This window comes from Topomyia yanbarensis, chromosome 2 (assembly GCF_030247195.1).
Source record: "Topomyia yanbarensis strain Yona2022 chromosome 2, ASM3024719v1, whole genome shotgun sequence".
NCBI lineage: Eukaryota > Metazoa > Arthropoda > Insecta > Diptera > Culicidae > Topomyia > Topomyia yanbarensis.
Genome location: NC_080671.1, coordinates 18,878,146 through 18,897,001, shown reverse-complemented (window position 1 = coordinate 18,897,001; position 18,856 = coordinate 18,878,146). Strand labels below are relative to the sequence as shown.

Sequence of the window (18,856 nt, the reverse complement as noted above, 5' to 3'; positions counted from 1 at the left end):
TTCATATTCAATGCTATGCGAAATCAAGAAGTAGCATTTGTTTCCAAGTAACAGAAGTATGACCGAAAAGCAGTACATCGATAAACGCTCCTTCCATCCGTTATTCAACTCGAAAAATCCAGATGAAAGTGGATTACTATGAAATTGGACTCTACATAAGACAACAGGTCGAGCACGTGCCGGTGATTCTAGATAAGATCAATAATCAAGCGATTTTTCGGATAATTTCTGACAGACGCTATGACTTCAAACTAAAACCAACACTAACAAACACAAACAAAACACTCACCCAATATGGTGTGCAGTTTGTCCGAGGGCGACAGCTGACTGATCAGATCATGCGACAGTTTATCACAGTCGATTTCCTCCGGGTGCACCTTCCGAGGCGGTGCCGTGCAAGCCTTACCGAAGAAACCTCCGGTCGGGGATTTGCCACTGGTCGGAGTGCTTGGCGGTGAGCAGGCAGTAGAGGTGGCGACCGAATGTTTGCTGACCCCGGAAACGGCAGAAGAACCTGTCGCCGCCGAGTGGCTCGTTGGTTGATAATGTTCTATCACTAGTTCGGCAATGCCCACCGTGAGGTGGCTCGGCGAGGTGGATGATCGGAGAGAAGCTGGGTTGTTGTGCTGCGGCAGATGATCTCCGGTGGCCAGATCGTCGTCCGTTTGCGAGGATGCTTCCGTAGTAGCCGCCGCTACTCGGAGGACAATTTCCGTTCGTTGAACTATTTTCGCGGTCGCGGTCGTGTTTGCTGAATCACATACTGCACGGTCCACCGGTTCCAAGTTGATTTCTTTGGTGACACGTTCTAGTGCTATGGGCGAATTTGAGTCTTCGAAACTACTCGAAGATAGCTGCTTGCCGCACGTGTTCGGTGATTCCGGTTGGTTTGCTTCCGCACAGGTTGAGCTGTGGTTACTACTGATCGGGGTTTCTTCCTCTTTGGCCGAAAATTCATCGCGTACCGAAGACTGAACGGCGCTGATCTTGGTGTTGGTGTTGTTGTGGTTCGCTTCCACTGCCTCAACGGTGCATGTGCTGGTGGTGCTGATCGTCGGCTCAAAGCTATCGGATTTTTCAGAAAATTCATTACAATTATTTACAGTTTTCTGGCTGCAGCTATTGTTGGTGGTGCTGTGCTGGTGATTGAGATAATTGGTATTATTGATCGGTTGCTCGGCCAGTGAATGATGCTGTAGATTTGGTATTGGTGGCAGTCCAATCTGGGCCGAGCTCTGAGTCAGATATTGCGTGTCGAGAATTTGCGTCTTTTTCAGATCGAACGTGGACTGGGAGGTGTATTTGGGGCTGATTGCTTGGTTTGTGGGGCTTCCTGGCTGCGGCGGTGACTGCTGACCGGTAGCGGCACTGTAGGACGGTGGCGGGGTTACCGGTGAGGAAGCACTCGGAGGTGTGACCTGATTTTGTTGCGGTTGTTGTGGCGAAAAGTTGAACATTGATTTCAGGCTGCTGGCCGAAATGATTGGTGCACTGAGAGGATGTGATTTCGGTGGCTTTCCAGTTGATTTCCCATTGGCGGGACTGCAGCTGCCGCTGGTGTTGTTGTTATTGTTATTATTATTGTTATTGTTGGAGTAGAGGGAGTATTTGACTCCGGGAGGCAGCACATCCGGTAGGTTACATTTCGGCGAGGTGATGATTTCTTCCGAGAAAACGTCGTTGTGGTTGATACAGTCCTCATTGGAGGTCAGTGTTAGTTTGTAGCTACCGTGGTCCGGATCCGAGTGAAGCTTGTCTCGTGGTTGGCGTGGTAGGTAGGATGCTTTGGAGTTACTCCTGCAAGAAATGGGGAAAATAAAAGACGAAAAAACATTAATAACTATTTCAAATCATTATTATTCAGAACGAAAATCACACACACACAAAAATAAAACGCAAATGATCAGAAGCAGAAGCAGCCGAATGTTCCGCCAAGCGTGTCTGGACTGGGGTCTGACCTGCACCAGCAGTGATTAATAATGAACGTTTTTCTTCGCAGAAGCACCCTGTTTCGATGATGAATCAGTATGAGGTGAGGTGAGGTTGAGGTTGGTACGGCAATATTCGCGCGCCATTGCAAGAGGAAGAAAGCATTTTGAACCATTTTGTTGTACGTGCCAATATGTTGGCGGGTAGAGAGCTGCATCTGCTACGCTCTATTTTTGGAAGATTTTCCGTGTTTCGCAGACAGCAGTGTTTCGAATCGGGTATTTGAGGGCATTGCAAACACGTTCAGAAGAATGATTGCCTATTAGTTTTCTGATCTGATTTTCCCGGAACGATTATCGCTATATCCGGTGAATTGGTTGGATGAGAAGCTGTGTTACCAGCGGGCGGCTTGTGTAGCAAATATAAAAAAAATTCTGTGCAGTCTACTGTCGCAAAAAACTGGTCTGGTATACCAGGTTGGTGAAATCGTCGCACAATGGTTTAAGGTTACTTGAATAGTGGTAAAAATATCTGTTTGGGAGTTATTACATTAATTTGATAAGGTTTGTTTTCCTCGAAAAATTATTGCACTATCGACTTCCGATTTGAAGCGAAACGCTCACACGGTAAGTGAGCTGCTACAGAGAAATCCGAAAAATTTCGCATATTTTCATAGAACTACGGATACAACCTTATTTTTATTTGGATTATAGAGGTTTTAACCCTAAGGCCATTCACCTCTTTGGGTTAGAAAAATCTCTTAAGAAAAATTTACAACTCTATGCGCGGGGTTGGGACTTGAACTCAGGTGAGCTGCGTACAAGGCAATCGATTTACCAACTTTGCGCAGTGGCGATATCGTAACCAGGGCCGGCGGAATACGTGGGTAGTATGGGTAGTACTACCCACTCGAAAATAACCGAGGGGGGAATTACCCACTCGAAAATCTCGCGCACAAAATGAATGCGTCCGAAACTCTCGATTTACAACAATTTTATATTTTAATTCAGCTACAAATTTCTATGCTTTACAATTTCAATTTCTTCAAAATGTGGGATAATAATAAGGAATCCAATGAAATTTGAAATTATTTTTTATTTCTTAAAACGAGAAATACTGATCGATTTGCAAAAAAATATTAACGCGATTTTATTCAGAATAGAGGATGCATTTAGAAATATGTTAAATGACTAAATATATAATTCTCAATTTTTCAAAAAGAAATATTATTTGATTAAAAATTGAAACAAAGAGAATAACTTTTATAAGGAAGGCAAAAGACATACACACGAGGGATTGGTTTCAACATCAGAGTAGCAAAGATCGTGTCAGGGGAAGTGAAGAGAAGGCGGACAACAATGATAGGTAAAAGAAGAAATTTAACTTGCAGCTTTTTGGCAAACAGAAGATCACTGTCAGGACATCATGAACCGGATCGCCGACTGACCTCCTTGGATCCGCTGGGAACTCTTTTGGGACTTGATTGTCAAGTAGAGAGAAGAGATAACGAAATTTTTATATATATGGTGGTTAAAAATATGTATATGAGAGACATATAGGGGAAATCGAGGATATCCAGCACATCTTGCAGTGGAATGAGGCCGCTTAGCATAGATCTGACGCTAGAACACTAGGCGCACGACCAGACAACATATTTAATGTCGTGAAAACTTCTCTCCACGACCCCAATATTCCGGAGATGCGCATTCAACGTACGTATGACATGACCCGAGATATCACTCGAAGAAAGTCACGACCTTCATCAATCCCATTTGACCAAGGTTTGTTGATACCATTGGGGTCTCAAAACTTCCATGGTTCCATGAAATTTGCCAATTTTCCAACGTCCTCTGACAAAAAAAAACTGTAAAACTCGTTGAAATTACGCTATCTGTCATAAAAATGACATTCTAATGCCTAAGTGTCCGCCTTCTCATTACCCGCAATAGAGCAGTGCGAAGAAACTCAAACTAATATTTGTATCTGGTAATCTGGCATGATTTTTCACATAAAGACCTCAGCAACTCTCATACTTTCCCTAGAAACTGAAACGACGTGGTCGCCCTCGCCACTCCACTACTGTCATAATAAATAGCATAGAAGCTATGCATAGCTGTCATCTTCTGATGAACGTTACGGAAATATACTGCAATGCTTAGCGCGAGCATGTATGCTGTCAGATAAAAATGTGTGATTAAAAAATAATCATTTCGTTTATATACAGCATTATCATTTCATCGTGAAACGTCGATTTGAATGTGGATCTACATGGAATGCTGTTGACACCGAAAGATTATTGGTTGCGTATATTTCAATCAAAGGTTGAATCGAGTACACAACGTAGGGCTAGTCACCAGTTGAAATATTTTTTCTCTCGTTAATCTGTCGACGAACCGGTGCCAATAACCGCGTTTTTCAGCTTTCGTCAAGTCATTTTGTGTTTCTAACGTCACGTATATTCGGAATAATTCGGGTGATTCGACTTTTAAAAAGTCCTTATAAGGTCTTTTCGCGTACAATTCTGAACGCTCCCTGGTCACCACGGAGTAGGAGACCGTCCACTGTTGCTCGCTCCGGGTACTCGTTTCGTCTGACATTTAATCGCAGTGTATAGAATCAAACCAGTCCAAACCTTGTACGCTTCCACCGCAAGAATTTTTTGTTTTAATTTGATTGTTTCGGATATGGTGGACGCGTAGCTTTTTCAATCAATGGGCTCACTAATTGTAGCGTGGTCGAGTACAATAATAAATCTAAAGCGTTTGGTCGTGCAGGTGAAGTAGGAATTTGTGTCATTTCCACCATATTCAAGATGATCACATTGAAGTTGTCGCAAATATCACGCAGTTAGATAGATCGGTTATCATCGTGAAGACAATCCCATGGCATACCGTGATAATTAAAGTCTTCTAAAATCAGCTGAGGTGCGATGTATTTGGAAACAATACCAATAAGTCTTTGCCTTTGGGTCGGACTTGACAAGCGACAACTTCAATACCTAGTACCGAGCAAAGGTTAATCCGATTGAAAGAACAGCACATTTTGATCCCCAAAAGTGTTTTCCTGGCCCTGGCGAATAATGTTAAAATTGTGGAAGATCTACATTGGATGTTAACCAGGTTTTACACAATACAAATGCACGCTGTTTAGTGAACGAGGAAGCGTATAAATTAATCATGGCCGGTAGCGTAGCCCTATTTAGCAATTCTTCTCGAAGCGTTCTTCAAAAGAGTGCTTCAATTTTTCCATATATAATAATTATGTGGAATATGTTGAGAGATAGTGCGGAGTCTCTCCACAGTAGCAAAGCTCCGCCTTTTGCCACCCCATGACTTGTAGCTGTAGGCCCAATGGTTTGCGACGAAGGCAATGCATGCCTCGCGGCACAAAAATATGAACAGGTGGACGAGCCCCGTTCAAAAAAACAAAGTGTAGAAGAGCAGACCCTGCGAAAGGCTCGTTATGAGGCTGATGGAAAATTAGTGGTTTTCTTAGATTCTTAGATCAGAATTTTCACTGACTAAAGCAAAGGGTTCTTAAAGAATTCAACTTTATGCTTTGCAATTAGGGCGCCGTAGGAGACTACACTATAAATCTCTACTTCCCAGGCGGGTACATAGACAAGGCTTCTTCGTACATGGCCGAGTGTTTAGTTAGATCCCGCATATATCGATGATGTTAAATGGCTTATATTATGTGGTCCGGAAGAAGACATTCCTGGTGCCAGTTATATTAGATGGATATAATTTGTATCGAAAAGTGGACTTATCGGCATTATTTGTGCCACCGCAGATATATCCAAATCGACCTCCATTGAGCCTGAGGGGATGTTGGTCGTTGAAGATACCTTGTCGTTAGCGAACACTATCATGCAGGCTTCAGTACCGGTGAAAGGTTTTATCGGTGGGAACGGAAAATTAATACATCGAAATTTAAAAGAATGGAGTAATTGGTAATTAGCTGTGCAACATTTGAAGTATCAGCAATCAACGATAACATTTTCGCTAAGCCGTCGGCCATACAGCCTGTTAACAAAGGGTGTTTCCAAATAGCCACCAGATATTATCCGGGAATTTTCATGTTCACTTACACACGCCATGTCTGAACTCTCGTCACTATGGGTAGAAATCACTCCGAATCTTAGTACCCACTCGGGAAAAAAGTGTTCCGCCGGCCCTGATCGTAACCAATGAGATACAACCGAGGTGCGATTATTGCTAGTTGAAAACTAATACCAACTACGGTATGCCCGTCCTCAAGATACAACCTTATAATGAATGGATTTTCGGTATATTCTACGGAATGTAGGAATTTAAAACAGTGATCCACAATACAAATATGACAAGAACTTAACGTTTTACGAAAGTGCTTAGCCTTCTTATTATGTCTTCAGGAGACTTTTCGCAGTTTGATTCTTTTTTTGTAGGAACCCGACAGTTAAGGTGGTTCTAATTAAAATTAAAAAAAAAGAACTGTTTATAGAGCCATAGTTATAGAATAACCACTTTCAAAAACAAGTAAGTTCTACCTGTTATACCTTTCATTTAAAAAAAATAAAATCAAGGTTTAATGTAAATTAGTTATAGAAGTTGCGTTTCGACTTCGTCTTATCAGAATTCGACCCTAACTTAGTGACAGGACTAAGCTACTAGGGGCTCCTAATATGGAGAACAGTCGCTCTTCCATATCCCCCTTTCTTATGTCAGTATATGGCTAAAGACCCCACCGGGGTTGGTTATCCATCCAATCCTCACTAAAGTTGTTCGTACCACCCCCCGTCATATTGGAGTCTCATGCTGAATATGGTACAGCTTTGCCAAAAGCAGTTGCGTTGAATGCGACTTATTTCGAATTTTCAGAGAATAATTTAGTAATATCCAGCTCTTAGAAAAACCAAAAAAAAAGATGATTTTTTACAAAATTTTTCCACGATTCTGCTTTCGAGCTCATATTCACCTACAGCTGTATTCGATATACATCAAGCGGTTTTGCATACGTATTCCTAAAATGTTAATACTTTCAAATGTGCAAAAAGAAAAGAAAAACTCTCTAACGCCTTAATTGAAATAGTGGATAGGGTGGGTCTAATTTGCCTAAAATCTGATAATTTACTTTTTAATAGCTCGAGATAGTGTTTCGCAGCCCTCCAAAAAACTGAAGTAAATCATATTAAAAAAAATCTTTGCAGAAGACACTGGAGCTTGTTCGAGATAGTTTTGCGCAAATCCTAATAGCGCTATCAGTCTATCAATTTAAACTGTCTGCGACTATGCAATTGGACTTTTATAAAAGGTAGACGAATTGTGTTGTGTATCGGAAGATGCAAATTGGGCTGTTTTAGTACTGCATTGAATATTCAGTACACTATCGGGATCATCGACACTCTGCCCACAGATCACCACTTCATCATTTCGGACAGTCTCAGCTCTATCGAGGCTCTTCGTGCGATGAAGCCTAAAAGCGATTCTCGTATTTTCTGATTACCTTTGCTTGGGTCCCTTCTCATTGTTCCATCCCAGGTAATAAAACGGCCGATTCTTTAGCAAATGTGGGCGGATTAGAAGGTGACATTCACGAAAGACTAATTTGCTTCAATGAATTTTCCAGTACTTCTTCGCTGTTGTGCTCTCTTATGACAAGCGCCATTTAGCACATTTCGAGAAAAACGATTTTTAAAGTTTGAGCACAGACTAACAGACATAACACTATGAGGGAATTTTCCAAAAAAAATATCGATCCTAGAAGTTTTCCAGAACACTAGCTCTTCCTTTTATTCACGGTCCCATACACTCATTTGCTGGTGGGTTACCCCTCAGGCTTTTTCACTAGTGGTCTATCCCCCATATGCTTGGCCACAGTCCCAACTACAAATATATTTGAAATGACCGGTAAAGTGGGCCAAGCATTAATTTTGAGTGTTATGTCTGTTAGTCTGTGGTTTGAGATTGAATATCTTGAAACTTATAAATAAAAAAACAATTCAAAGAAGACAATTGATGCTTTTATTTACTCTGTATTAATCTCGCACATATGACAAAGATCGGTTGGTCATGTTGCGAGTTTTTACTATACATGTAAACAAAAGTCGCTTTCACAACTGTCATAGGTGACAGACAAAATTTGTATGACGATTATGACATGTCATACAAATTTCATACAAATATAGCATCAATTATTAACTTTTTTCATATCTTTGGTTTAATTTGGTCTATAAGCAATCGGCGAGATGCATTTTGAAAGAAATGAGTCAGGGAATCTAGAAAAAAATAGTTTCTTTTGGTTACAGTGTTGCCAAATATGTTATATTTACAGTTTAAAACTAAAACTGCTTTTTTATCCCAATTCGTTTCTCCATAAGGTTTGATATTAAATATTTGTATTTTGTGATTGTGTGGTGTAAAATTGTAAATGCTAAAAAGCTCACTTTATCACATTTATCAAGCTTTCAAGATCACGAGCGTAGCATGGATGATCGCGAAGGGCTCAAGCATTTGTATGTTAGTGTGCATCAGCGTGTATGTCACTTCGCGTATAAATTTAATTTTATAACCGTGTGACCACATTGCACATTAGTTCTTGAATGATCACGCGGACCGTGAATATGATATTTAATTTTTAGTGTGCGGTTCAGATTCTAGAAGAGAATGAGTTTCCCAATATCACCAAAGTTTCCGGTCATGTCGCCATGGAACGTGTTGTCTAGCGGATATGAGCGTTATTTATATGATTAGTTCAATCGAATGTATGGAGGTTGCTAGAACCGCGGGTAGAGATTTCCGACCGTAACCGATACATGATAGCGCGAACACGGGCGTTTGTAGGCTCACGTTTGAAACCGGGTTAGTAAATTTATGTGGACTAAAACGTTCGCTTTATCACCGGGATGTCATCAAGTTTGCGAGATCGCGGGCGTAGGTATGCGTGAATAATCGCGAAGGGCAAAGAAAATCATCCGGCATATTGTCATTTTCGGGAGTCCTAGTATGAAGCATTTCAAGTTTAAAAGAGCTCTGAACCAGGGTTCATCGCCAAGCCCAGGGTACCTCCAGAGTGAACTAAACCCGCTTTGTACGATCAGTTTTATAATTTGAGCAATATTGAATAACTTTGGCATTTTGCAATCGATTTTGATGATGTATTGAACTATTGGGTATTGGACTCTAAATTTTTAGTAAAACAACAGCACTCCTTCAGAAAACTGTCTATAATTTCACATATTTTTCATGAAAGAATCGTAAAATAATGGTTATTTTCATATTATTGTTTCAAAACCTCATACTATTTCTAGCAATAGAAAATAACATAATATACCGTTGGAAAGGTTCCAGAGCAATTAAAGAATCGAAAATCGGTTAAAAATGGCAGCGTTGCTAATTCTTTAACGCCGAAAGTTCGAAAAAAAACTTTGGCATAGATTAAAATTTTGAAGGTACATTAAATTGCTCAAACATGATTTTGGGTTGTATTTCACAAGACCTACAACCACTTTAAAAATACACTCATTTTTTTATTTTGTAGCACCTACACGCTGTTCAATATTAGACAGTAGTTGTCACTCTTTTTACATATACTCTGGTAAATATAACACATTTGACAGGGCCTCATCAGCAGAATGGCTAACAACTGGTAATCAAAAGTTTCATATCGAATATTGCATTGTCACGGTCTGAAATTTATGGAAGTGATATAATGATTGGTTATTTTCTTGGTAAGAGCTCGACTGTTTTGTAATATATTCAACTCTCCACGAAATATTTCATTTAAATTTGCAAAATTGAGCATGATCGACAAAAATGTGCCGAATATTCTAAATGGAATTCTCTAAGTTTCTTTTTCCAAAGTTACCTGCTGAGAATATATTTCTTTGTAGTAAAAATTGGCGACAGACCTCGGCACCTACCGGTTAGCTCGTTACGAAGCGGAGTGTTAAATGGTTCACTTGTGACTTATGACCAAACTGGGAGCTAATTGGTTCACGAAATGGACATCGGTACCGAGAGAAATTCTGCCTTCGATAAACTCCCACTCGGAGTAGGGTAGTTTCACTGCCTGTGAACTAAATGGCTTAAGGAAACGGGTATCAGTTTCGGGAGAAATTCCGCTGCCGGTGAACTCTCAGTCGGATTAAGGTGAGTTTACCGCCGGGGACTATCCGAGTAGGACGCGACAGAGAACCGGGTATGCTCCAGCCGAATCACCGGGCCGACTCCGGAGCCTACCTGGATGGCTCGGTTTCGGGAGAACTTCTCTCGCCGGAGGATGCTCCGTCGAAGTAAGCTAGATGCATCGTCTGAGGCTAGACCGAGTAGTGTGAAAACAAGTCGAGAGCTCAACGAAGAAGTGGTACTAAATGGTACAAGAATGGAGCCCTAGGGCTCCAGGCGATTTACGGGGCAAAATGGCACCGGATAGAGAGCTAAAGGGCTCAAGAAGTTGAGGTGATTAATGGTACAAGGAAGCCGAGTCGTAGTGTTTAATGGCACAAGGGAGTCGAAGGGCTCAGAGAATCAGACAATCTGGAGTTTGCCACCCAGATTGTTCTCGTAGGTAAGAACACGAATTCTCAACCCATGGTTAGCTTTCCTTCTGCCATACAGAAATTACTACGTTAGGTGGATGAACGAAAGCTTATTGAAAGTGTATCGAGAAGGAGTTCTGTAACCCTACTGAAGGAACAAACTACTATATAGTTGGATTAGAATGTAGATCATGTACATAGAAAAAACCCTCACCTAAAAAATGCCGTAATTTAGTGCCGGGGAGGTATCAGGTTCCGTGTAAGAGTAGTTGTTTTAGCGGGTCAGGTAGCTACGCGACCAGAAGGGCATAACTGATTTATAACACCTGGAGTTATTTATTTCAAAAATATTTTGAAACAGACCCTGTTATAAATACGGCTGGTTAGTTGTTAAAATAACAAAAAATAAAACAAAAACCTGGTTAATGATAACAAAATTGTAACTAAATTTGATATGATTTTATCAAAGTTAAAACTAAATATAATAAGATATAATTTTTTTCCAAAAGTATATACGTTCTCTGTAAGATAATTACTGTATTAGATATAATCATCTAAAGACAGTGACCTAGTAACAAACGATCAATTCATAAATTGATGGTCTCATAATAGATTATGTTATAATATTGATAGTAAAGAAAAGTGTCCGCAATACACTTTCAATTCAGTTATCTGAATATAACTCCAGTTGTTATAAATATCAACCATAGTGTTATTGTTTTGTTATGCTCTTCTGATCGGGTATACCCAAAACAATCCCTGAGTTGTTGGTTTTTGTACATTTTGTTCCTGCTCAGGGTGTTTTTGAGCATTTTTTCTGCATTCTAAAATTTTTATGTATACATGCAAACATATATTGTATTCTCATACACAAAATGTACACATCCCTCCTATCCGAAAACTTTTCTTACTACACCACTGTCTTAAACTTTAACAATATGGGTATTTTGGAACGGGCTAGATAAGTAGATGACAGAAACAGATGCATGACGCCATTTTGAAAATGAAGATGGCAGTTCCGCTTACACTTCAGTAAAATTCTTTATAACTCTAACTATAGAGGTCTTTCGGAACGGGTTTTACGTGTAGATGACGGAAATAGATCAGTTACGTCATTATCGTCGTTCAAATGGAAACTTTTGGCTAAGAAAGATACACTAAAACCCAACAACATGGGAGATTATGGAACTGGTTTGTTGAGTAAATAACAACCAAAAGCCGTTATTTTAAATTTTCGAATAGTGATCTTAAAAACTCGCTTTAAAGCACTATTGTATAATTGACATTTCAACCAAAAGAAACTGTTAGTTACTTTAAGCAAGGAAACACTTTCAAAAGATACAGATAGATGTATAAAATAATACTAAACCTAAAAAAGATTTTAGGCACAATTTTAATTTGTTAAAAATATCATAGCACATGTACCATTAATGATAGAAATTATATTTTTTCATTGAAATTATTTAAAATTAAATGTTTTAAAATTTTACAACCCTTAAAACATAATAGAAATGACACTAATTTCCAGATATTAAAAGATCGTCAGTATAAATTTAAAATAACTATTTGAATGCGAATATTTTTGTCTTCGTAAATTGGGTTTTGGGACTATAATGCAATAAAAATAATTTTGCTCCATGATCACAGACACGGTGTCGAAAATAGCTCCCAACAAAAAAATTCCGCGGAAAAAAATCCGTTCATAAATTTATGAAAATAAAATCACGATTTCGTGGACTGAAGGATTTACGAAAACCGTCAAATTATGAATAATAAAACTCGTATCCATGAAACTATTTGTGTTTCTAAAAAACTAGGTCGCGTCGAATATATACATGGCGTTCCCTTCGAGTGTTTGGTAAGGTTACTGTGGTCATTCACAAGTTTAGTTTTTGTTGTGATCCTTGTTCACAATTTGGGAATACACAGCCAACAGTTAAACGATGTTCATGATTTCAGGTGCTTATTTGCAATTTTGGTAATTTCTCATCAAGTTACCGTGATATTTTGTTCATGAGTTTGTTATCGGATTTTTCAGTCAGAATAACGTGATTTATGTTCATAATTGCAGGATCTTTGTCACGATTTTCATAATTTCTATTTTTTATATTGAAGATTTCTGGATCTTAGTCACGATTTTCGTAATTTTTATTCAAGTTATCTTGATATTTTTTGATATTATTGTCGCGAATAGTATGATTTATGTTCTCGATTTTAAGATCTAAGTCACGATTTCCGTAATTTATTTGCACCTTATCATGATATTTTATTCTAGAGCTTACTCGAGACATCACACTGAACCTTATCAAATGAATAACGATGTTCTACGACCTAATAGTTTTCTTACATCTACTGCTCGTGCCTCTTACTGAGCGACATTCGATAGAATAATACATGGAACAAAAATGGTTCTACGAATAATACTCTAGATTTCGTGAAATGGTTCCCGCGATAATCAGAACCGGCGGATAGCGTGGGTAGTATGGGTAGTACTACCCACTCTAAAATAACCGAGACGGGAAATACCCACTCGAAAGTTTGGAACAAGCTAAAACCTGAAATTAACCGCATATTTATCTTGCGCATAAAATGCATGCGTCTGAAATTCTCGATGCACAATAATTTCATTTTTTTTATTGAGATACAAATGTCTTTTGGCTCACAATTTAAATTTCTTGAAAATATGGTATAATATTTAGGATTGGTTTAAAATTTAAACTTTTTAGTAATACTAGGAAGAATATATTTTAACACACAATTTGTTATTTTTTAGCACAAACTATTATTTGTTGAAACAAGAAGAAACTCTATTGGGCTTATAATAAGAAAGACAAAAGATATATACAAGAGGAATTGATTTCAACATAAGAGTAGAAGAGACCGTATCAGGGAAAGTGAAGAGAGGCCGGAAATCAATGTTAGGAAAAAGAAGAAATTAAACTTGCAGATTTTTGGCATACGGAAGAATACTACAGGACATCATGAACCGCCGACTGTCCTCCTTGGATCCGCTGGGAACTCAGTAGCAGACAGTATATCAATTAAATGAGAAGAGATAACTAAATTTGGCTATCTATCGCGTTCAAAAATCTGAATATGAGAGACCGAAGGGATTCGTTTAACGAAGTTCTGGCCTTAGGGCACTAGGCGCACGACCAGACAACATGTTTAATGTTGCGATAATTGTCATCATAAGTGCTGAGGCCGCTCTCCACGACTTTATACACCGGTGATGCTCATCCAACGTATAATAACTGGACATGACCCGAGAAATCATCCGAATGAAGTCACGAGCCTTATCCATCTCCTTGAACCAAGGCTTGTTTGTGCCTTTGGGATTCCTAACCTTCCATTGTTCCACGAAATTTCGAGCGTCCTCTGATAAGAAATACTGGAAAACTCGTTGAAGCTATGTGATCTTTAATGAATATCACCTTTTAATGCATAACTGTACGTCTTTTCTCACTGCCATTTTTTTGTAATTTCATGTTCGTAATGACAGAATACCCTGAGGCACAAAAAGGCGAACAGGTAGACGAGCCCCGTTCAAAAGAACAAAATTTAACAGAGCAGATCCGGCGAAAGTCTTGACATGAGACTGATTGAAAATAAGTTCTTATACTCCTCGATTTACGCTGAACGCATTTACTTGCAACCCAGCATTTTCACTGACTGAAGCAAAGGGTTCTGGAAAGTACAAACGCCATATTCCACAATCAAGATCCCTGTCGGAGACAAATCATCAATCTCTACTTCCCAGGCGGGTACGTAGACAATATAATTCTTCGTAAACGGCCGAGTGTTGCTTAACTAGTTTTCGCGATATATCGATGAATTTAAATGGGTTATATTCGGTCCGGAAGTAGACCTTCCAGGGGCCTGTTGTATTAGATGAATATAATTTATATCGAAAAGAAGATTCATTCGCATTATTTTGCCATCGGATAAATATTCAAAACGAAAATAGAAAATTAATGCAACGAAATTTAAAAGAATAGAGCAATTGGTACTAAGCTGTGGAACATTTGTAGTATCAGTAATCAACAAACACATTTTCGCTCAGCGTCGGTGACACAGCCCGTTCCTAAGGCTATTTCCAAATAGCCAACAGGTATTATCCGGTAATTTTCACTTTTACTAACATACACCATGTCTGAACTTTCGGGAAAAAAGTATTTTGCCGGCCCTGTTCTAAATATCAATAGCACGCAAGATAGATCCTAGGTCAAGTACTAGGAATCATGAACTAGTTCACGAATTTATGAATAATATTTGATGTTTTCTTGAACTATTTCACGACTATGAATGGTAATTCATGGTTATTATACTGAGAATCATAAACCAGTTCACGAATACATGAATAATGTATGATTTCGTACAACATTTCACGAACGCGAATGGTAAATCGTGAATAGTATACTAGAGATCATGAACCAGTTCACGAATACATGAATAGTGCTTCATGATTTCATGAACTATTTCACGACCAGGAATGGTAAGTCAGGACTATTGTGCTAGGAATCATGAACCAGTTCACGAATACATGAATAATATTTGATCATTTTGTGAAGTATTTCTCAAGCACGGATATTGGTTCATGACTAATATATTAAGCATCATGAATTACGAGGATTGTATGGATTCAAGAATAAAATTCCGAGCTTCGTAAAATAGTTCATTATAAAGTATCCAGACTGTTTTGATTTTGTGAACTAATGTCCCTAAATCTATGAATAGCAATATAAGTCAACCTTTGGTTTTATGAACAATGTTCTTAAAGTCGTGCACTAGTTCACGTACAGAAAATCGATTTGGTAATGACATGACGGAAAACACGACTTAAGTTCACAAAAAACAAATATTTCCATTAATAAAAGCGTTACGAGGGCGTTGCTGAAGGAAAATTGAACAGTAAAGCCATGATTTTTGTTGATGGTCCTGTTTTCGTAACATAAAAACGTGATTGTTCCAGAATTCATGGCACTTTATTCACGATTTTTGGAACAATTTTTTTCTGCGTATCTTTGTCATTAAATCTGTAGGACAAAATTAAGGGCTAATTCAAGAAAACCAACAGCGAAAAGAGTGCACGTGAAATGTGTACCTATCAACCGAGCTGTGAATAAAAACATAGGAAACTTGCGAACGGAAACAAACGCCAATAAACCAGCCGAAAGAGTAGAAAGCATTAAAAACACCAAAATCGCTGCTGCCGGCAATATTTTGATTCATGGCGTGGTGGTCCCATATTTATGGCCGGGCACAGTACAGTTTGAACCTTACATCGGATGGCCATATGGTGAAACGCGCCTTTGTACCTTTTTACCACGATCGTTGTGGAAGAAAAAACCACCAAAATATAGCTGTAATTGGATTTGCATTTCAAATTAAGATGTTTCGGGTACCTTTTCCTAGCTTAAAGTAAATGTTTAGGTCGTGAATGACGTGTTTTACCATGATAGTTCCAATTAAGAAAGTGGTTATGTCAAACCTACACATGACCGCGAAATAACGAACGGCACACCGAAGTTGCAAGTCTAGCAGGTGCTACAAGCAAATGAAGTTGGGAGCGCTGCGCGTATAAAGGTGATTTATTGCCTATCTTCAGGCGTATAAAGTCACTGTATGCTTTGAGGAGTAATCAGGTGTGGTATGATTTAGTTTGAGTTGTGGCTTGGGACATGGAATTGATTAATAGTATAAAAATTAGATTTCAGTTGAAAATTCCGATCAGGAGGAAATAACAAAATTATAACTGAAAACTTTTTTACACAAACTGTGTACTGAATAAAGTCTCGATAGTAGCTAGACTAACATGTATCAACGGAAGGTTTACCAAGTTTTTGTGACATTTTGTTATCATCTTCTGATCGAGATGCAGCAACAATCTTGCACCAGACCAAACATACCAGCAGCAAAATTCACACAACACATGCTCGCCGCTTGTTTACGTTGTCCAACTTTCGTTAGACGTAATTTGTGCGAACGAACAGCGGAAGAAATTTTTTCTTCGTTTGTTTGTTTGTTTATGACCGTGCGCGCGTGTGTGCTTTATTTGATTTCAAATTCTTCATCAATCGATTATGGTTCGTTCAATCAATGCGCGCGATTTCGGTGCCACTGGCTTCGGACAGTCGTCTTTGGAATCGAAATAAAAATCGATCAGACGGTTCGAGGTGTCGGAAAACATTGACTGAACCGGGCCGTAGATGTTATGGAGATCGGTGATGATTGATGGATTAATGTAATGGGAGCATTTTGTATGATTGAAGCCAATTGAAATAATTCGATGGGGAGCAATTACAAATTGTATTATAAATGCAGTAATTTAGGCGGTGTTTTGTTCGGAAATTATTTAGATATGCCAAAGTTAGAGTTGTTTTAGATCGTTTATGATTTACATACAGGTGTCTAAATATGAAATGATCACGATGTCGGTTAAATTTTGCATGCTGATCGGGAAAATTTCAGTCGTGCATTGCACAAAGATGGTAGTACAGAATCTACCTTCAACCAAAGATCTGTTAGTCACAGTCTAGAAACGGAATTTGTGCCCACGTTGTTTCAACTTCGAAATTATAAGCCCCATATCCGATTACGACTGAGAGCCATTTAAAATTGAATTAGATCCAAACGATTCATCTCCTACAGGTGGCCACCCTCAAAGTGCTACCACGCCAGTTAGCCTGTGGTTGGAAAGCCGACTTAGTCACGATGGCCAAATAGGTAACTGTATGTTTCATTTGCAAACGAACGGCAGCAGGCTCCTAAAGGTTGGGCTAGGTTAGGTTTCGCTGAGAAGAATAAACCCACGCGTAAATGGCTGGATGAATTTGCGCACCGGGGTGGACTTGGGTCTGACCTTTTCGAGACACACCCATCTTTAAACATTCTCAAGAACGTAATACCAACAAATGTTAAAGATGTAATTTGCTTTCAACTATCGTGGTATCGAGTTAAGCGGTTAGCAGATTGTTTTCGTCATATTTTAAACGGGATGATGAAACAACTTTAAAATGAAGTATGATTTTTTAGTGTTTCGGATTCTCCTCGTCAGTAACTAATACCAACTTAATGCTAGTTAGCCAAGTCCTAATTGGCGCTAGTTAAACACTAAACAACTTGTTTACGCCGTGTGATGTTTCGACAGTAGGCACAGAGGTTCTGTTTGCGACGAGGAATGTGAACAGAAACTGTCTGTTGGTATAAGAACCAAACGCCTGGTACTATGCAAAATCCCCAAATGGGGAAAAAATGGTGCTGGTTTGGACTTGTCTAACTAGCATTAAGTTGGTGTTAGTTACTGACGAGGAGAATTCGAAACACTTAAAAACCCTACTTTATGTTAGGTCTTGTGTCTTTTATCATTTGGGAATTTTGCATAACTTTAAAATGCTTTTTTAGTGGAGTCTTTAATAATTGGTTTAAAAAAAATCTGCAAATTTTGTACGAGTATACTGAGTAGTTATGAGTAACCGTCCAATCGTAATCGAAGATCAGCGTAAAATAGCCACACCTTTACCGTTAACGGTGCTCAACTTGATAAGCTTGACTGGTGAAATTTTCCACAACCCGTCTCTGATGGTGCCACATTGTGCGTTTACTGTTTTCACTTTTTTTTTGTTTTTTTTTTTTTTTTTTAAGTGGATCGTCTCGCCGCTGAATAGGACGTCCGTGGTGACAATGACCTTGGTAATAATTTTCCCTCATTAACTTTGTTTTGTGCAGCAAAACGAAAAGCATTTATTGCGAGAGGTTGGGTTTTAATATCTCCCGAAAACTGGTAAACCTGGGATCACCTCCGTTTCGAAGGGTGCAGTAAAACAAGCTTTGGACTTTTACGATTACCGCTATACACATTTTTTTCTCACCATTTTCACTTTTATTTATTTGATTAAGTTTGCATATCCGAATCAACTCACATGTCCGCAAAGTGGCCGCCACGCTTTGAAAGTGGTGCGTTTTTGATTGACGCGGACAGCACAATAGAAATGCGTTTCGATTAGTTGCACGTAGGTACCTACCGGTACCGGTCTTGAATGAGGGGTGCAGAGCGATCATGGTTGGGTCGGCGGTGGGAACTCTTTCTGTTGTGATGTTCGGTGTAGTTCCTGGTGAAACTTTTAAAAGCGCTAGACAAAGTCTTGACGCTCGGTATGAAGCGTTCCTCGTGTATTGTTTGGAATGACACCAAATTCCGGAGATTGGTGCAGGCCCTAGGTCGTCGCTGTTGTGCTATCTTATGACAAACGCCATTTTGGGGTAAACTGAGTTAGATATGCCACATTACTAATCTGAGAATTCTCTACAAAATGGCGTTTTCAGAATTTTGACATTTTGCTTGGTTACTGAGATATAGCGAAAAAAGTGGTGAGAAATTGTCAGTTTTTTACTTTAAATCACTGTATC

At 39.0% G+C, this 18,856-nt stretch overlaps 1 protein-coding gene and 1 non-coding gene across 6 annotated transcripts in view; one reads left to right on the top strand and one right to left on the bottom strand.

The window, feature by feature from the left end:
- The window catches only part of LOC131682232 (protein Shroom), a 764,905-nt gene that overhangs the window by 36,730 nt on the left and 709,319 nt on the right, over positions 1-18,856 (bottom strand). For all 5 annotated transcript variants that reach the window (XM_058963577.1, XM_058963578.1, XM_058963580.1 and 2 more), the window contains one exon: positions 290-1,797. In XM_058963577.1, coding sequence (XP_058819560.1) covers positions 290-1,797 — 1,508 coding nt within the window. The remainder of the gene's footprint in view (positions 1-289; positions 1,798-18,856) is intronic.
- LOC131686458 (U4 spliceosomal RNA) lies at positions 6,091-6,233 on the top strand. Its single transcript, XR_009305115.1, has one exon. It is a non-coding gene; the product is annotated as a U4 spliceosomal RNA (small nuclear RNA).